Source organism: Pezoporus wallicus, unplaced genomic scaffold, assembly GCF_028554395.1.
Source record: "Pezoporus wallicus isolate ANWC-B61680 ecotype Strahan unplaced genomic scaffold, APGP_CSIRO_Pwel_v1 contig_4238, whole genome shotgun sequence".
In the NCBI taxonomy this organism is placed as follows: Eukaryota; Metazoa; Chordata; class Aves; order Psittaciformes; family Psittacidae; genus Pezoporus; species Pezoporus wallicus.
The window spans coordinates 3,171,912-3,190,393 of record NW_026637932.1 but is presented as its reverse complement, the minus strand read 5'-3'; the positions used below and the strand labels follow the sequence as shown (position 1 = coordinate 3,190,393).

At 57.8% G+C, this 18,482-nt stretch overlaps 1 protein-coding gene across 1 annotated transcript in view; it reads right to left on the bottom strand.

Annotated features, from left to right (window-relative positions):
- Positions 1 to 2,400: 2,400 nt before the first annotated feature.
- Positions 2,401 to 18,482, bottom strand: part of KIF1A (kinesin family member 1A) — a 38,817-nt gene continuing 22,735 nt past the window's right edge. The window contains exons 27-49 of the mRNA XM_057408424.1: positions 17,875 to 18,132; positions 14,558 to 14,676; positions 14,390 to 14,475; positions 13,911 to 14,049; positions 13,568 to 13,736; positions 13,145 to 13,235; positions 12,678 to 12,796; positions 12,442 to 12,497; positions 11,903 to 12,011; positions 11,715 to 11,781; positions 11,539 to 11,623; positions 10,858 to 10,963; positions 6,129 to 6,243; positions 5,752 to 5,885; positions 5,544 to 5,605; positions 5,283 to 5,428; positions 4,962 to 5,174; positions 4,717 to 4,794; positions 4,296 to 4,420; positions 4,009 to 4,155; positions 3,698 to 3,890; positions 3,504 to 3,622; positions 2,401 to 2,973 (exon numbers count right to left, since the gene is read on the bottom strand). Of these exons, the coding sequence (XP_057264407.1) occupies positions 2,931 to 2,973; positions 3,504 to 3,622; positions 3,698 to 3,890; positions 4,009 to 4,155; positions 4,296 to 4,420; positions 4,717 to 4,794; positions 4,962 to 5,174; positions 5,283 to 5,428; positions 5,544 to 5,605; positions 5,752 to 5,885; positions 6,129 to 6,243; positions 10,858 to 10,963; positions 11,539 to 11,623; positions 11,715 to 11,781; positions 11,903 to 12,011; positions 12,442 to 12,497; positions 12,678 to 12,796; positions 13,145 to 13,235; positions 13,568 to 13,736; positions 13,911 to 14,049; positions 14,390 to 14,475; positions 14,558 to 14,676; positions 17,875 to 18,132 (2,779 nt within the window). The 3' untranslated portion in view covers positions 2,401 to 2,930. The remainder of the gene's footprint in view (positions 2,974 to 3,503; positions 3,623 to 3,697; positions 3,891 to 4,008; positions 4,156 to 4,295; positions 4,421 to 4,716; positions 4,795 to 4,961; positions 5,175 to 5,282; positions 5,429 to 5,543; positions 5,606 to 5,751; positions 5,886 to 6,128; positions 6,244 to 10,857; positions 10,964 to 11,538; positions 11,624 to 11,714; positions 11,782 to 11,902; positions 12,012 to 12,441; positions 12,498 to 12,677; positions 12,797 to 13,144; positions 13,236 to 13,567; positions 13,737 to 13,910; positions 14,050 to 14,389; positions 14,476 to 14,557; positions 14,677 to 17,874; positions 18,133 to 18,482) is intronic.

The window sequence follows — 18,482 nt, the reverse complement described above, 5'->3', positions numbered from 1 at the left end:
ATGCCCCGCCTCCCCGCCGCCGAGCAGAAGGCGCCCGCCCTACCCACCGTGCCCAGGAAGGAGAGCGGAGCTGCGCGGGGCTGTTCTGCGTTAAATGCCACATTTATTTCAGAACCGAACAAGCCTCACGCGTGCACGGACGGCCGGGACCCGAGGCTCCAGCCCCGAGCACGGGCAGGGAGGGCCGGGACCAGAGGGTACAGGGGGGCAGACGCCCCTCAGCAGGTCCCGGGCCGCCCGCTGGTGCTCGCCCACCCTCCATGCCACTGTCCCCTGTGAGATTTCCCTTCGGATGGGGCTCACAGTCGTGCCTATACATCAAGGTTTGCGTTCCTCATCCCGGGGGGGGCTGCGGTGAAGGAGGGGATGGGAGGTATAACGGGGAGAGTGCGTGGTGCTGGCGAGAGCGGGGCCAGGAAGATGGCAAAAGTAGCCTGCAAAGCCGGGGACATCCCGCAGGGATACTGCCAGCCGGGTCTCCCTCAGCGCCGTGTCCCTCAGCCGAGCTGTCTGCTCTGCAGGTTTGCTGGCCTCAGGCAAAGCTTCGGCTTCAGCTCCGGCTGGAGGATGTGCCCGCCCCGCAGCCGCCCCTCGCCTGCAGCACGGGCAGCGCTGCCCAGCCCTGGCTGAGGAACCTGTGTCTGGTCGCTGGCAGACGCAGATTCCTGTCTCCACCAGAAGCTGCCTCCGCCCTGGTAGAGCCTCCACTCTCCCCTGGGGCACCCAGTGTTCCCTAGCCCTTTACGCTGAAATACGGCATGGCACCAACTAGTCTTTGCTGGGATGTCAAAGCCCAGAACCCTCCTCCACCCCAGCCGCAGCTCTGCCCCTTCATGTCCCCCGAGTGAGAACCTATCCCTCCATAAAGGGCACAAGTTGGCTTCTAGATCACAGGACGGGGAATAACCCAGTTTGATGGGGCGGATAATTTGCCACCTGCCTGGGAAGCAGGGCTAGGAAAAGCAGCCCTGCCACAGCTCCAGGCCAGAGCAATGGGATGAGATGCCCAAGGAGCTGCAGCAAGGCTGGGCAAAACCTGCAGGGGCTCAGGATCCCAAAACCCTTTTCCATCACCTGAAACTCAAACTGAAAGGCCTCTGATGTGCAGCGAAGGGGTCCCTGCAAGCCTCTGCCCATCTGCCATGTCCCTTCCTGTCCGTGCCCCCCAACAACATGAGCGTAACAAGAAGACAGCACCAAGTCCCACACACACACACGCGCACACACACAGACAGACAGTGCGGGGAGGTGTGGCAGAGCCAAGGCGCAGCCGTGCTGTGCAAGGAAAGGTAAGCCACAGAGGCGTGACAGCGAAGCAAGGGGGGTGCCCGGGGGATACATGAAGGAAGATGCTCGCCTTCCTGACGGGAGCTGTGCTGGATCCAGCTGACCGCTTGGGAAGCCCCAGCTGAAAGCATCCTACCCCCCTCACAATGGATGAGAGATGGAAGATAGAGGAGAGGGAGAGCTGCTGCTGGGGAAGGTGGAAGCAAGTTATGGCTGGAGGAGAAGGTCCTTTCGGCAAAGCCACCTCTGCCGTGGGAAGCCCCCTGGATTAACGTGCCGATGAAGGCAGGGTGGGAAGGAGGTGAGCACTCGCTTCTGCAGCAGGGAAAGAGGAGTGAGAAAACACCAAATACAACAGTAAAAAGAAGCCCCTTCCCCACCTCGACACCCCCACCCCAGCCTCTCCCTGCCCCTCTGACTTGCTTTGAGCGTGTTGTCCTGCTGGAAGGAGAAGGGATGTGACAGCCCTCTTGGGCAAGGCTAAAGAGGGTCCTGTGGATTGGAATAGCCATTTCTAGCCTCAGCTCTTGGGGAACTTTTCCATCCAGTGTTGGAAGCAGCCACCTGCACCTCCACACTCCCTGCAGGGATGGGGCCCTTGGTGTCCTGTCCTAAGAGGGGAGGAATCCCTTTGGACAAGCCCCCAGGGGCTCCTAGGCTGAGACAATGGAGGTGGCCCACATGCTTTTGGGCAGGACAGCTCACACAGGCAGAGCCATCCCCAGAACCCTCCTTTTCCCTCCAGCAGGACCAAGCTCCAAAGTGAGGTGACGTGTCCACATGGATGTGGAATTCTCCAGCCCACCAAGATGGTGGGCTCCTCCTTTCCAGAGGTAGATGGGGCAGGTAGAAATTGCCTCCTTTGGGAAGACATGGTAGGCTGTCCAGCCACCACTTAGGGGAGAAGTAGTTTAAGCTGCAGGGGGGTGCAAAGCAGAGGGTTGGGGAAGGGCAGGAAGCGAGGGCAAGAGCTCCGCTGCTGCCGAGCACATGCCAGGGATGTCCCAGGAGAGGCATCTCTGGGGCCCCAGCCCACTGCCAAGGCTCTCCCTTGCCTGGGGGAGGCATTGTCCAGGGGCCAGGACTCATCTTACAGGATTTTTGTGATGTAAATAGAAATAAATACTTTATAAATATCATCTTAAACTACTGACACCTGATCTTACTCTGCTGTCTCTTGCAGAAACATCAATAAACTAGGAAATCCTCGTACTTACACTACCCCTTTCCCTTCATGTGGAGGCAATTCCTCCTGCTCTCCCACCTCCAAGCTTTACCACACTCCCACCCCTGTAGATCAAAGACCAGCTATTAGCCAAAACTGCCCTCCTCGCTCCCTCCCCTCTGACAGGGACCTTTCTGGAGCATTACAGATGGTGTGACATGAAGGTCACCCATGAGGGAATGGGCAGAAGATGGCACGTGCACAAGAGATCCTGCCCAGGCAGGTCGAGGCTTTTGCAGCTACGAACGGAAGTGAGTTTCCTCCGCGAAGGTGTGAATCGAGACAGATCCTTCCATGGAGCAGGCAGCTGGGGCAGCAGATGGTGTGAGAGATCAGACGTTAACATGGGGAGTCTTGAGACAGAATCAGCTATCTTGATCCTGTTGGCAGACGGATGAGGTGAAGGGTATTTTTCAGGTTAGATTCTCATCTGGGCTGTTCTCCTTCTGGAAAGCTTGGACCTGGTTTGGAAAACAAGGGAAAAAAGGTGTCAGAGATGTGAACAAGGAGAGGTGTGGTCCCCCTGTGTTTGGTGTCCTGGCTCCAGGCTGGTACCTGAATCCAGCCAGAGCTGGAGGGACATGGCATTAATGTCTTTTTAGCCAGAGCACACAAATTTCTGTGCATTTACTCCTGTTCCCTTAGTCTTGCCACTTGAGATTGTCTCAAGAGTGAAGGGCCAGTCTCCCTGCCGCCAGCAATGAATGTCGCTTTGAACTCAGCACAACAATGCCTCTGTACCAGCCAGTATCTGTCCCTAGATTGAAGAATTTAAGCCAGAAGGAGCTGAAATAAAGATTATCATGGCCTAGTTCTGCCAACTGAGAGCACATCTAGACACAGCTCTGTGCAGGAGGTGCTCCCCACATCTGGCTGGAGGGGTCTGCACCAGGGAGAGCACTGGGTCCAAGACAGGGAGCACACTTGGCTGCTCACAGACCACCCACCAGCAGCTTCTCTGCACCACCCTTCACCCATCTGCCCCTGGTACCTTATGGACCCAGCCAGGAGGGGATTGAAGGCGTAGAGCCAGTCGTGCATGTCCTTGTCACTGCTCGCCTGCAGCAGGATGCCACGATGCTCTGTGCACACTGCAAACGTGTTCGGGGTCTGCCAGGAGAGAGCCATGGATGAGTCTCCTGCCCCAGTGGGTGCGTGGAATGGGGCTGGCTCCTGGCGCCCTACCTTGAGCATGGCCTGCTGGTCCTCACTGTACTCCACCTGGGCCTTGGAGAGATTGAGTATGGCCCTCTCGACCATGTCTTTGTCTGAGTTGTAGATGTAGACATATGGGCGCCGGACCACCACGAAGCGCTTCACCCACCCATTGGTGTGGGGCTCCAGGAAGTGCAAGTAGCCCTTTTTGGAGACGATGGGGCTGCAGAAGGGACCGAGGTCAGGGTGGGGCATGGACCAGAAGGAGGTGGCAATGGTAAGGCATGGTCCCCCCTCAACCCCGAGGTGTTCCCTTTCCTGGCTGCCCCAGTTGCTCCTACCTGACCCGGATCTCCTGGATGTCAGGCACCAGCAAACGCTGGGGCTCCTTCTCCTCCTCAGGCCGGTGGCCTGGGGACTTCTTCTGCTCTCCTTCTACTGCGGGCTCCAGGTCAGGGGTCTCTGCTCTGGAAGAGACTTGGGGGGGTCTGGGGAGGGAGGAAAGGCTAGGATGTAGGAAGAGTGACAGCTAGGGAACACCCTTTGACCAGGACCATATCCCAGTGGTACAGCTGACCTGCTTGAGGGATGGTGGGACATCACCCAAACCTCCTGGCCACCTTCTTACCTGACATCGATGGCATTGTAGCGTCCTTCCACCAGTGATGGGCAGGTTGAAGAGGGGGTAAGAGTGGTGACCCCAAGAACTGGCATGGATGGGTCTCTCATCAGGGTCACAGACATTTCAGACAGCTGTGGAGGAGTGGAGGTGTGGACTTGAGTTTCTGCCTGAAGCTGGGCACAGGCAAAGGACCAGGTGCCTACTCATACAGGGAGAGGCAAGACCTCTGGCCGGCAGGGCTCTCCCCCGGCACAGTCCCAAGAGCCACCAGCTCCAGGAACCCCAGGGCAGGTGAAGGGAGCAGGGACCCCAGAGCAGGGACCACTCGCACCAAAGTGCCCACCTGGCCCTTGCCCAGCCAGCTCCTCTTAGCCACACATCCCTCCTAGCCCCCAGCAGCCCGGTGAGCCCAGGACACTGGCAGTACCTTGCTCTCACTGGCGCTAATGCAGACATGGCTGTGGCTGTACTCCCTGTTGAAGGTATGTGTGAGCAGGCGCAAGCACTGTGGAGAAAGGAGGAAGAGGGTAGGATAGGAGGCACCTTTTTCCACCCTTCTCCTCCTGCTCCTCTTGGGTTTTCTCCTGCCGCAGTCCCCTTGGGAGCTATGGGAGCTATGGGAGCCCCTTCCCAGCTTCACCCCTGTGAGCTGGGAATGCTGCAGGATGGTACCTTCACAGCCAGTTCCTTCTGCCTCTCGCTGGGGCTCTCAGGAGGTGAGGTGCGGTTCTCAGCAGCCCCATCGACAGAGAGCGGGGAGGAGACGCAGGAGGTGCTTCGGGACTCAGAGTCCTCACTGGAGCAAGTGGACAGGGTCTCCAGGCCCAAGCGCTGGGTTGTCTCCAGCTTCTCACGCAGGAGCAGGTAGTGCCTCGTCTTCTCCACCTGGGCAGATACATCACAGCTCAGAGGTGGCCCCTTCCCCTTACTGACATCCTTCTGGGGACCATGCGTCCCATGCCCCATTACCCTGTTTCTAGCCCACGCTCTTACTTCTTGCAGGAGGCTGAGTTTCTCCAGCTCCCATTGATGGTCAAGGATGAGGCTGTCACTGCGGGGCCGCCAGCCAGCCAGGTTCTCCTCTCCCCGCACATAGGCTACAGAGGTGTCTAGCACACGCCGGCGACGTCTCTGCATGCCTGTGGGGACAGACACATACTAGGGGGAACAGATGCACAGACCCAACCCCAACCACCATGCTGTGCCTGCCAGCCTTGTGGTGGGTGACCACCCAGGCAGAGACATGGCACCCACCTGGGCTGCCGGCATCTGCCACTCGGCAGAGGCTGAGCTCGTAGACTCCCGTCACACGGTTGCTGTGGTCAAAGGGAGATGAGGCATTACCAACTCTATCCCATCCCCATGCCCCCGTTATTTCACCCAGGCTGCTGGAATGCCCCAGAAAGGCCCCAGTCCTGGGTGATGGCTCTCCTCTCCCAGAAAGGCAGGAGCTTCTCAGTACCTCTCAGAAGCCCGTAGGCTGCCACTGCCAAAAAGGTTGCGGATGGAGCGGGAGGCAGGAAGCTTGGCATCCCGGGAGTAGAAAACCATGCAGAAGTCTTTGGTGATGACGGCAGGCTGAGTGCAGTTCTCCATCTGCAGCAGAGCAGGGGGAAAACGTGTCATGGGGGGGGACAGGGACTGTCTCTTGGCAACCCATCAGGTCTCTCCCACCCCTGGTGCCCAGTGGTTTCCATTCCTGCGGTCCCACCGGGAGCCCCAAGCACTAGGTTGCACCCTGTCAGCATTGGTGCAGGGTAAAGGAGGGGTTTACACTGGCTGGATCCCAGCAGTAGGGGAAATACCAGACTTTGTTAGCACTACAACAAAGGTCCTTGCCTCAATGTAGGCAGACAGGGTGATGTAGATTTTCTCCCTGTACGGGGTGACACGGTTGAGCAGCAGCGAGTTGTGCATGGAGCTATCCCATGCTGCCTCAAACTGGTAGAAAGTCCTGCAACAAAAATAAAATAGCAGAACTGGTAAAAAAATGTCCCCAGAATCCTAGGCAAGCGAGCAAGGAGATGCTTTTGTCCCCCGCTGCAGCAAGGCCTGCAAGGACACATGGACATGCACACACCACAGGGACAGATGGGGACAGCCACTCCAGAGGACACAGGCTCAAGGCAAAGGGGGACAAGTTGTGGCAGGAAGGGGATGTGGCACCCTTGACATGGCCAGGAGGCCGGGGTTCTGGGGAGGAGGGACTGTGGGAGGAGTGGGGGCTCAGCTGGGGTGCAGGCAAGGCAGGGCAGGCTGGGAAGGCAAAGGAGGGCAAAGAAGGGTGCATGCCCCACCGCCATGCTCAGAGTGGGGTCTGCCACAGCAGCACACCCAGGCAAGGTCCCCACTATCCAGCCCACGGCACACAGCACCTCCCAGCCCCCGCCAGGAGCAGCTGTCACCATTCAGGTGGCCAGAAGGGAGAGGAGGGAGGATGCTCAGCCCTGGGGAGTCCGATACCAGCCAAGTTCCCTTCCCCAGGGCTGCCCCACCTGCCAGCCCTGAGCCCCACCAAGACCCAGGGACCATATTTTTTTAGTTGGCCCCTGCTGGGCTGTCTCCCTCAGCTCTTGCTCTCCCCTCATCACCAGCCCCATTCCCACCAGGCTGCCTCACTCTCCTCGCTTGGTTTTCCATAATTCCCAGGTTGGGGGAAGGAGCAGGGGACACCTAGCCCCACTTGCTCAGTGCCTATGGGGTCCCATAGAGGATGGCAAAGCCACCTAGAGCAAGAGCGGCTGCCAGCCTCTTCAGGTCAAGCAGTCACGAGTGGGGGAAGCAGGAGGCATGGGGGATCCCTGTTTCACCTCCTGCCCTGCTCCTGGGCTGCCACCTGGGCCAGCCTTGGGTTATGGGACACCCACTCCCCAAAGCCACCTGTCACTGCTGCAGCCCTGGCTCCTGCCTCAGCATCGTCAAAAAGCAGCAATGTCTCAATGAGGATGCTTCAGCACATCCCTGAACAGCACCCAGGTGGCTGAGGGGCTTTTTGAACATGAACCAGGGCAGCCAGAGGGAGCAGGGAGAGGCTCTCAGCTGCAATTGCCCCCGTGTAGGAAGAAGAGGGAGAGCGACGCTTTCAGAAGGTGCATAAAATACATTAAAAAAACCCACATGAGACAGAGCCAAGGCGAAGGATCACTTTTCAGACACAGGTCACTTGAGAAGGCAGTGCTCCCCAGGGAGGAGGAGAATAGGAGCCTCAGGGGAGGGGGGGGAAGAGCAAAAAGCAAAGGGAGGCAAAGGAGAAAGAGAGAAAAGCAGGTGGGACCAGACCGAGCAGGTGCACGCAAAATACCTAGTGTCATTTCCGAACGAAATGCTATAAGTGGAAGGCGACCCAAGGACAAACACACACACATACACACACAGAAAAACAAAAGGTCAGAAAGCATCGTCTGTACAGGGTTGGCGTTGGAGCAGGACCACAACCATGGAGAGCCCCTCTAGAGGGGACTCACCCCATGTCAGCTCTGCTGGCCAAAGTAGCTCCTGCCCAGCCGAATGCTGAATCATAGCCGAGAAGGAGCTTGGCAAGGTCAGAGGTTTACCTGCATGGGTGAAAACCCTCTGCCACCCACCTTCCTTGCAGTCTGGCAGCTGGGAAGCAGCACATGTGCTCCACATCCCCTTAACACTGCCCTCGCTGCCATTCCAGGGCAAGGAGCTGCTGCTACCAGCGCAGCCCCTCAGAAAGGTGCCCCTCATGGTACCCACACAGCAGGAGATTTCTTGGCCCGTCCCTGGTCCACAGGGAAAGCATCACTGTACCAACAGCCCACAGGCAATGCCAATATGACCCCACATCTCCTGAAGTAGAGGGGTTGTATCCATGCTGGATCCATCCTCCTGCATCCTGGGATACTGACGGAGGGACAGATCTGCCCCCAGGCATCTCCAAGCAGGACCAGCTTCTAGCTGATGAAGGAAGGACAACTTCCCAGCTACAAAGTTATGGAGCCCACCAGGACTCAGGAGACCCCAACCCCTGTCTCCCAGCCGCATCTTCATCTCTTTATCTACCATAGGACTCCCTCCTCTGGGGCCTTGGTGATGCTTCCATCCAGAGGCTGGCAGCAGCATCTGGATCTGTTGGCTCTTGCCCATACACCACATACCCATACACCCATACACCAGGCTCACACTGCAGTCCCAGCTGAAGCCCCCACCTTCCTCAGAAGCCGATCCCCACCATTACACAGGGGTACAACAGTCTATGCCACATTACAGTGTGTGTGTACCCACCATTGCACCTACGTACAAACACAACACCACCCATATGCCACATCTTCACCCACAAGTCTACTGTGCACCCAGTGGTCATCACCAGGTGCCCAGGGAAGGACTGGAGGTGGCCTGAAGCTCCCACCATGGTCTACACCAGCCCTGCAGCTACTCCGAGTGGTGCTGGGGGCTGAACCTGGGTGGGAGGCAACGGGGGAGCGGCACACTTAGCACCCGATGCCAAAGAGATGAGACAGCAGTGAAGTCAAAAAGAAAGAAATAAACCAAAACCCAAATCAGGCGATGGGGACGCAGGCGTGCGAGGGGAGCAGCAGCCAGCGAGAGCGCGGCCCAAACAAACAGCAAAAGAGGCTGGTGAGCAAGAGGTGCCAGGATGGGAGGGAGAAAGGATGGGGCATGTAGAGGGATGGGGGGCTGGATGTCCAAGTGCTGCCTCCGGCCAGAGTGAGTGCACCAAGGTGAGGGGAGAGAAAGAAAGAAGGGAGGGTGGAAAAAAAATCAATGGAAACAAATAATACCTAGGCATATCCGAATCAAGAAACTGCCTGTGAAAACACAAAACAATCACATGGTTAGTGTGGGCTCTGATGGGCAGCAGCAGCAGAGAGAAGCAAGGGGGGACCCTGGGGGCTGCCCCCCACAACTCCTCCCTGGGCGCTCGATGCAGGGATGGATGGGTATTGGGGAGTGAGCCATATTGCTCTCTGGTCTCCTGAGTAGCTCCAGGGAACCGGAAAGGCTGGGATGGGGAGGGGAGCTAGGGCTGCTCTGGGCAAAGGAGGCTGCACGGCATAAGGCAGCAAAGCAGGGAGCACAAGCAGCCGGGAAGGAAGGTGAAGCGGGCCCTGGCTCTGCCTGCTGTCCCCTCTTTGCCTGTCCTAGCAGGCTGGTGGGGCTAAGGCATGCACGCCTGCATGCAGGATGGAAGCGGGGAGGGCCCCTCAGCATCCCGCAGGAAGCCGGCTGCCCACTCCTCCCCCTGCCTGGCCCTAGACAGGCTCACAGGATGGGTAATACATGGCATGCATACTGGTCTGCAGCCGAACTGGGGCTGGCCCTGAGGCACAGACCCACTGACAGCACAGGTGAGGCAGGCTCTTGCAAATCCTGGGATCAACGGGCCAGGTCAGGAGCTGACATAAAACAGGGCGGCCCCAGGAGCCCACAGGTGCCACAGCCACCAAGCTCCCAGCAGCCCAGAAACCACTGCAGCTTTGCCTGGCCAGGCCCTCCTTGCCCAACAGTCCCCACCCGACCTTGCTGTTGTCCCCATGGCTTTGCCAAAGTTTCTTGGTCCACTGCTTCCACGCATATCTGACCCCATGGTGTGGCTCTGCTGCCCAAGCACTGCATGCCTGTCACCCACCATGTCCAGAAGCAGCTCTGGGATCACTGCATGGTGGCACCTCCCGCCCAGACCCCTATCATCCCAGCCCAAAAACACCCTGCCACGGGACACGTCATGGACACGTCATCTTGATGCAGCAGTGACCCCAAAGAAAAAAGGAGAAAAGTGCTTCTCACTCCCCAGCAGGATGCTCCTACACTGGAAACCGCCATATGCACAGCCCAGGACCGGTCCGTGCTGCTCCCGGTGATGCCAATGATCAACCTTGTCTTGTCACAGCTACCTGCACACACGCATTCTGGCCAGGGACCCCTGCCAGCCTCCTGAGTTTTGCCAGCAGCCCTGGTTCAGAGGAGAGTTTTGCTCTCTGCACCCACTGGTTCCTCACACCACCACAGGACCCAGCCAGAGAGGTCTTTAGAGATAAAACCCTTCTGGCCCTGCTGCTCCCACAGCCCTGCCAAACCCACAGTGGGAACACAGTCCCCCAGTACAGGCATCGCCAAGGTCACCCACTGGCATCCCCCGGTGCCCGTGAGGGATGGCTTTCCTGCATCACTCCCGCACAGACAGGGACCTGCCATGGGCACCAAGTGGCCTTTCCTGTGAGTTTGCTGGGACATGGGACAAATAACCCTTCATGGCAGGTCCTCTCCAGCCACGGAGTTGGTACATCCTCCTGGCAGCAGTACCAACCAGCTCTATGTGCCAGGCAGTTACAGCCACCAACAGAGAGCAGCATCACCGCCCAAATTCCCTTTCATGCCAAAGCCTAGTGCAGGGAGGCCTTGGGGAGAAGGAGGGAGGAGTCTGGCAACCCTGAACCCCAAGACCCTCTGCAGCTCCAGAAAAGTACCCCCCAAGGCAGCAACAGGTCAGCAGGACCCTCCAGAGGGACTGAGAGGCTCCCCATGTCTCCCCTTCCAGCCCTCACCACAGTGCAGGAAGAACAAGAGAAGCAGCAGCACTCACCGGTCATCCTGGGAGGGGTGGATGTACCCAGAGGAGAGGATGTTCAGGGACAGGATGTTGGGGTCGATGAGAGACTCATCTGCTTCTGGGGTGTTCCGGATCCGACCTGCAAGTGTAACACAGGGATAGAATCATAGAATAGTTAGGGTTGGAAAGGACCTTAAGATCATCTAGTTCCAATCCCTCTGCCATGGGCAGGGACACCTCACACTAAACCGTGTCACCCAAGGCTCTGTCCAACCTGGCCTTGAACACCGCCAGGGATGGAGCATTCACAACTTCCCTGGGCAACCCATTCCAGTGCCTCACCACCCTCACAGGATGCCTCTCAGGTTACAGGAAGTGGCCCTGTGAGGGTCCCCATGAGGGGCATGGGCAGCTCACCTGTCTGCATCGCCCCAGTAACCCCCCCATTATAAACAGCAGCCTCCCAGTTCTTGTCCACTTGGTGCCAGAAGCCCTAATACAGCTCTTGCATGTGATACCCAGGACCAAGGCATCCTGCCCACACTATGTCCCAGTGTCACCTTCTGGTAGCTTTGCTACTGTGGGGCAGGAGAGGAGACAAGGCAGGTGCAAAAGCTCCACATAGGAACACAGGTGAGAAACAGACCAAGAGGATGCTTGGGAGCTCGGTGGGGTGGGGGTTGCTCACAGCCTATCCAACCTAGCTTGGCTTACCTACAACCAGCTCCCGCACTTCCTTCCAGCGGATGAGGCTGCCTGTTTCATGCACCAAGGTGACAGTGATCCTCCTCTGGATGCCCTGAGACCCGCAAGACCAGAGAGAATGGATAGAGGTTAACAAAGCTCCTAGCAGGAGTTAGACCCAGAACAGCATCTCAGGGATGGAGTACCTGGTGGAGGAGGAAGGTTCCATGGCATGGCATGCCTCCACGGTGGTCCACAACAGCAGGGATGTAGCTGGAAGAGAGGATCACGGCATGACACAGAACCCCATCAGCCTATGCAGAGGTGTCAAGCACTGACCAAATTACTGTGCCACCTCCCTCTCCTTCCCACTCCCCTTTCCAGCAGGACTTACTCGCCATTGGCTTCCAGCTCACAGATCTCAAAGAAGACCATCAGGTCATACTTGCACTGGCATGGGCCAGGGCTGGGCCGAGTCATGGTGCTCAGTTTCGTTGCAGGCACTATGGCAAGTTGGAAAGACAGCTTAAAGGGTGATCTTGCTGCTGGCATCTGGAGTGTCTGATGGCAGGCAGGATACGGGCAGAGCAGGCAGGGGCCACAGGAAGACACATGGAGGTGGCAGCAAGGAAGGAGGGAGTGCATAGAGCGGGACAGCCCCATCTCAGGGACCTTGCTGACCCCTTGCTGAGCCATCCAGGGTGGGTAGCCTCCTCCTTGAGATTCCACAGGAGGTGGGAAGGGGGATTTGTATCATCTGGGTAATGCAGGAATGGGAGCAGGCCTTTAGGGTGTCCCTGGTGGTAGTACATTTTGGTCCACAGTATGTTTTGTGGTGCCCTGGGGTCCTAACTGGTTCCCTTAGGGAAGGGGACACTGTACCCAGCACAGGGACTATGGGTGGGCAGAGAAGCAGGAGGCTAAATCCCCTACCTGGTTTGGAGAGCGGCATCACACGGGGCAAGTGGCGCCGGGATGGCCTCAGTGGGCTGGAGAGAGAACTGTCTCAGTTAAAGCATCCACAAGGACCCCTGAACCAGCCAACCTCACCTACACCCCAGGGCCACCCCCTCCCACCACCTAGCCCCCTTTTCCAGGTCCCCAGGAAGCCAGCTGTACCAGGTGCTCTAGTGGCACCCAGCGGCTGGAGCAGCCCAGGGTGCACCCACCTCAGGACATCCTTGCAGAGGGGTGGGAAGGGATGCTGCTGGTAGTGCCCAAAGACTTCAAATACAATAGGCTGGCTCTTGATGTATTCAATGAAGGATTTGGTCACCTCCACAGCAATCTAGAAGAGAAAGAGCCATCAACAGCACAGTTCAGCTGGGAAAGGGATGCAGCCAGCAACAGCACTGGGGAAGTGGAAGGGTGCAAGCCTGTCCGATTCCCTGCAACCCTCACCCACCCCCTTCCTTGTGTCTCAGTGATGCTCTTCCCACAAAGACCACTGTCGTGAAATCCCAGCCTTTTGGGGTGGCAGGTTTTTGCTCTTTGCCCCACACATCCACTTTGTCTAAGGCTGGCTTAGCTAGGCAGCCCTGACTATCTTCTCTGGGGAGAAGATCCAGCCAACAGCCCTGCAGAGATCATAGCAGCCATAGGGGTGAGGGGATGTGGGCAGGGCAGAGGTACTCACATTTTGAACGTGATAGAAGCCCAGTGGCGGCCCCCGTCCTGTGTTCTTCAAGGGCTCTGTTGAAAAGGCCTCGTCATGGCGATGGATGAAGCTGCAGAGGGAAGGAAAGAGACTCAGGAGCTGTGGGATAGGGATGTGCTGGAGCAGGGAGGAGAGAGATGGAAGAGACTAGGACAAGAGTTCCCCTCAATACCTTAGGCTGGCACAGAATCCCTCGAACCTGGTGGGAGCCTCTCCCTGTCTTTCTCCAGAAACCAGAGAAGGTACCAGACAAGTGCATGGGCTCATCCCACAGCCTTTGGGTTTGCCTCCCATCCCTGAAGGGCTCAGAGGTTCTGGGGCTCCCCTACATTCATCACCACCCCAAGGCAATGACCAGAGCACAGTGGGAGATGTAGGGCTGGAGGGGCATAGGGGACTCACTTGAACTGGCAGAAGATGTCTGCGTATTCTGCAGAGATGCTGGAGGCTTGCAAGACTGTCACGCGGAATGTGAACATGCTGCCCAGCTTCAAGTGGTCCAGAGCCGTCTCCAGTGGCCCTTCTGACACGGACTTCTCTGGGCTGTCCAAGAGAAGGTCCTCTGGTGTCACTGCAGGGAGGGAAGGGTCCTCAGTAAGTCCTCAGTAAGGTGAGGTATCGCACCCCCCAGCATCTGCCAGCAGCCCTGCACTAGGGCAATGGGCTTTTGATGCTCAGGTGGGTGGAAGAGGCTGGGTGTCAGGAGAGGAGGCTGCTCCCCAGCCACTTGTCAGCACCCCCTCACCTGTGCAGGTATTGTTGTTGACCTCATCAGCAGAGGGACCCACGTCGCTGACCTGCCCCTGGCCTTCGACAATGCGCAGCTCCTCCTGGGAGGTCCCCGAGCGAGACATCCCCACAGCTGGGCATGACTCTGACTGGAACTGCACCAGGAATCATGGAATCATAGAATGGTTTGGGTTGGAGGGGACCTTAAAGATCATCCAGTTCCAACCCCCCTGCCAATGTCAGGGACACCTTCCACTGTGGGGCTAAGGGATGATGGTGTTGTCCAGGGTGGCTCTGCTCACACAGCCCATCACTGCCCTGAGCAGCAGGGCATCTCCAGCTACCCACCCCACAGCACCTGCCCTAGGACACAGTCAAGAGCAGGGTGATGCCTGCACCTCTAGGAGCCTGGTGGTCCCCATGAGGGAGTGCTGCCATGGCAGGCAAGGGGTCTGTGGTACCCAGGCACCCACCAAGAGCCAGCTGCCACCATACCTTCTCAAAGTGCTGGTCATCGAAGGATATCTTGGCCGTCCCCGACTGCCGCACGCCAGAGCCATAGTCAGGGGCTTCCTCATCCGCTGGAGGAGGGATGGGGGTCAGCCAGCACGGGGGGTGTGGGGGATGTGAGGGGCACATGTTTGGGGGGGGTCCCCCTCCTACCTGAGATGGCCTGGACTGCCACACGCAGGAAGCCCTTCACCTCGCCCTTCTCACTGACGATGGCCACGCGGTGGACCAGGGGCACAGGGTAGAGGAGGTTGCTCAGGTAGACGAAGGCCCTGCCAGTGAGGGGAAGGGGGGAGGGACACACAACACGGGGGGGGAGAGCGGTCACTGCTCCCACCCGCGGGTGCCCAGGCGCAGTGGCATGGCCGGCGCCGGCCGGGATCCCAGGTCACCGCTCACGGCGCAACCACGGCGCTGCAAAGCAAAACTAAAGAGAAGGCAGCCAGGGCCAGCCAGGAAAGGTCGGGAACGGGCAGCGGGCAGGCAGCGGGCAGCGCGCCATGGGCAGCACCACAAAGCAGACCGGCCTTGCCTACCTCTCCGGCTGTCACCTCCGTGGCGGGCGGGGAGGGGAGGGGGGCTGCGCTGGTGCCACCGTGAAGCTGGGAGGGAAGAGGACCTTCTCTGTGGTGGAGAGCTGGAGCACTAGGGCAGGAGGTGCTGCGACATGGCTTGGGGGCAGCTGCGGAATCACCGAGGGGGACAGGGGCAAGGCGGGGTGGGGGAAAGGAGGGTGATGAGGGAGGTAGAGACCAGCAGGTGCGAAGGAGAGGAGAGGGGGAGGTCCTGGCTGGAGGCCAGAAGCCTCCAGAGATGAGCCTGCTCTGCCCGCAGTGTTGCGGACTGCTGGTGACTTTGCCCTGCTGCACGACATGGCTGGCAGCATTGGTGGCATGTGTCCCCCTGACCCCATCCCTTCTCGTGTATGGCTTCAGGACCCCAGGCTTCACACCAGCACATCACAGGCAAGGGGCCACATTGGGACTCAGCATGATGTGACAGCTGCCCCATGTTGCTGCTGACAACTCCTGTCAGGCTGCAGCTCCCTGTTTCTCACGTTTTGACTCCTCTTGCTGCCTTCTTCAACCTCCCCGTCAGCTGGCTCACTCTTCAACTGGCTCCTGGCACTCTGGTGATGGTGGCTGCCATGGCCTCAGCAGTGACAAGTCACCTACATAGCCTTTGGCATCAAGCTCCCTGCTGAGTGGTGCCAACTACTCTTCCCAGCAAGAGGGTGCGGGGTGCCTGGCACCCTTCCCCAGGGCACCCACCAACGTCTTGACATGCAGTGTCTTCAGGTGTCATGGGGCCAGCCAGGACACTTCTGCTTCTCTGCATCTCCAGGCACCTGGCAGTGCTTTCTTCCTTGCAGACATGATTGGAGACATCCAACAGCACCCAAAGGTGGCCCAGTGGGCTCTTGCAGGAGGCCTCAGCCCCATACTTGCAGCCCAAGCCCCAGACTCTGGAGGTTCCCTCTTGCTCTGGTAAATCCCACTGACTACCAACCGCTGCGTGAGGCTTTTTCCACCCAAATCATCTCCAAGGATTCACGTTTTGAAGCAAAGGCGATGCCCCATCACTGTCTCCTGCTGGGGCAATCTCACTCCGTGTCTTTGAGGCCACCAGGGACAGGTGGCTGGAGTGGGCCAGGGCTACTCATGTGGCCCTGTGGCCATGGATAGGTCTTGAAAGTGCATGGATCTGGGTGCACCCACCGTCCTGAAACAGCAGGGCACCTGGTGTTGAAGCCAAGGAGGTGGAGGGGGGAGGAAAGAGAGGGAGGGAAGAGGGGGAGGGAAGGAGGAGGGGGACACGTGTGTCACTAGAGGAAGGAGGGCAGGGACACTAACCACAAGATTGGTGAGGTGCAAAGATGGCATGCTCAGACCAAAGAAAAGCCTTTCCAAAGGAAGACAAAAGTGAAATAACCCCAATTTTAGCTAAAGCTTTGGAGAGACAGAGCCAGCAGCTAAAAAAAAACAAAACCAAACCAAACCAAAATAAACCAAACCAAAAACCTTAAAGGAAAAAAAAAGGAAAGGGGAAAAAATCAAATACAAGGATCCAATCATAAACCAATCCAAGCACACTTCACAAGAAATGTGGCCGGCGGAGCTGCTGCGTGGAGAGCCAAACCCAGGGCAGACTCAAAAGAAGTCGGAATGCGCCAAGCTCCAGGGAATGTGTCCCCGGCATGGAGTGGGGCTGCTGCCACAGGGCCTTGTTTGGTTGTTTTGAAGCACCCCCAAGAGTTTGGGGGTTTTTTGATGTGCTGGTCGTTTTGTTTTTTAAAATAAGGGAAAAAGGAAAAAAAAAGGGGAAGAACCCAGCTCTTTCGGTCTGAGGCTGCAGGACTCTTATCCCACCTCCGCCCTCTCTGCCTACACTGGCCCTGCTCCTCCCCACCTCACTGCTCATACTCTGCCTGGCAGGGTTGAGCCTGGCTTTAGCACACCAAGGAAGAAAGTTCCACTGCTGCAGCTCCACCCCAGTTGGAACAGCCCCAAGAGGGAGAGGTTCACTGTCATGACACCCTCTTGCTCCTGCATGGGTCAGAGGCTCCAAGACGAGCTCTGGGCACACATCACCTTGGGAAAACCCTGGAGCAGAGCTGGCAGCAACCACATCCCATCTTGGGGATAGGCAGATCTAGACTGGATTTGGTAGCTGGTAAGTTTCTATAGGCTAAGACCGATGGAGCTCACAGGCATCTCCTGGCCAACAGGTATGAAAACTCAAAGCTCTTGCTCTTGGCTGGAGCTGAGGAAGAGTTGGAGCCTGTACCGAGGTCCCCATGGCCTTCCTGAACATCTCCTGTTCCAAGTTGGCAGGGATGGCCGCAAGCCAAGCATTGGGTACATGCAGTGAGAGAAAACACCTCTTTTCAGAGTCCTCCTCTCCCTCCTGCACCCTGGTCTACCCTTTCACCCATCAGCTTTGTCCTCAACTGCCTGGGGACATCCAAGCCTCATGTCTGGGGGGGGGGTCACACTGACCAACTTAGCCAAGATGGCCAAGCCGGTGCCAGAGGCATGCATGGCTTCAAAATGCCTGTTTGTCCCCAGCCAGCAGCACTGCAGGGAGTCACCCTGGGCCAGGTCCACAAAAGTACCCAAGACCAAGACCACCATGCAGCTTTACAGGCTGCTTCAGTGCCAGGGATGCAGGAGAGCTTCCCTTTGTGGGGGCTGCCCAAAGAGGAACCTGCCTAGAGGGTCTCCAGTGGAGTTGATGTTATCTGACTCCTCCTGCTCTCCCCTACTGCTTCAATGCTTGTCACAGCCCTACCTCGGTGGGCAACTTGTTGCCCCATTGGGTGCCCCAGGCTTGGCAGCAATCCCGGACAGCTGGCCACCCACCCCCTGCACCTCCAGCACTCCTCGGAGGTGGGAGTCATGTCCGAAAGCAGTTCTCTCATGCGAAAGAGCTAGTTCCTTCCCGGCATGCTCTCCTAAAACCTCACCAACCTTCCTACTAAACTGAACAGGGGGGAGCGGTCGTAAAACGGATCCCGGCCATCACACAGTGGGCACTCCGGAAAGATGTCTTCCTCCAGGTCCTCCGCCTCCTCCTCCTCCTCCTCCTGCCCCTGGTGCTGCTCGTCAGCAGGCTCGGTGATGTCGGAGTCGGGGTTCGAGAAGGTAGGGGAGGGGGTGAGATCAGCCATGCGCTCGCTCATGCATGTGTTGAAAAGAGGAGAGCTGTTGCAGCCAGAGATATCTGAACTAAGGTTAGTACAACAAGATAGAAGACAGGTTAACACCAGCTGTTCCAAACAGAGAGAGCAAGAAAAGGAATTTTGGTTTTTTTTCTAGGTCGTTTTGTTTTTCTCCTGGTTAGGTTTTGGGGTGAGTGGGTTTTTCTGCTTAAAGCAAGGGACGTCAGGAAGACCTGCCCATCCAGTGTGTCTCCAAAAGGAAGCCACCAACCACCGTCAGCTATAAAGGGTGGAGAAAAGAGTGAGCCAAGGAACTGGTGCAAACTGTGGGGATTCCCCTTGTTGAGGCTCGCTGCCACCCCTGCCACCAAAGGGAATCTCTCCACGTGCATGCGGCTCAGCCCCCTGCTCCCCCTG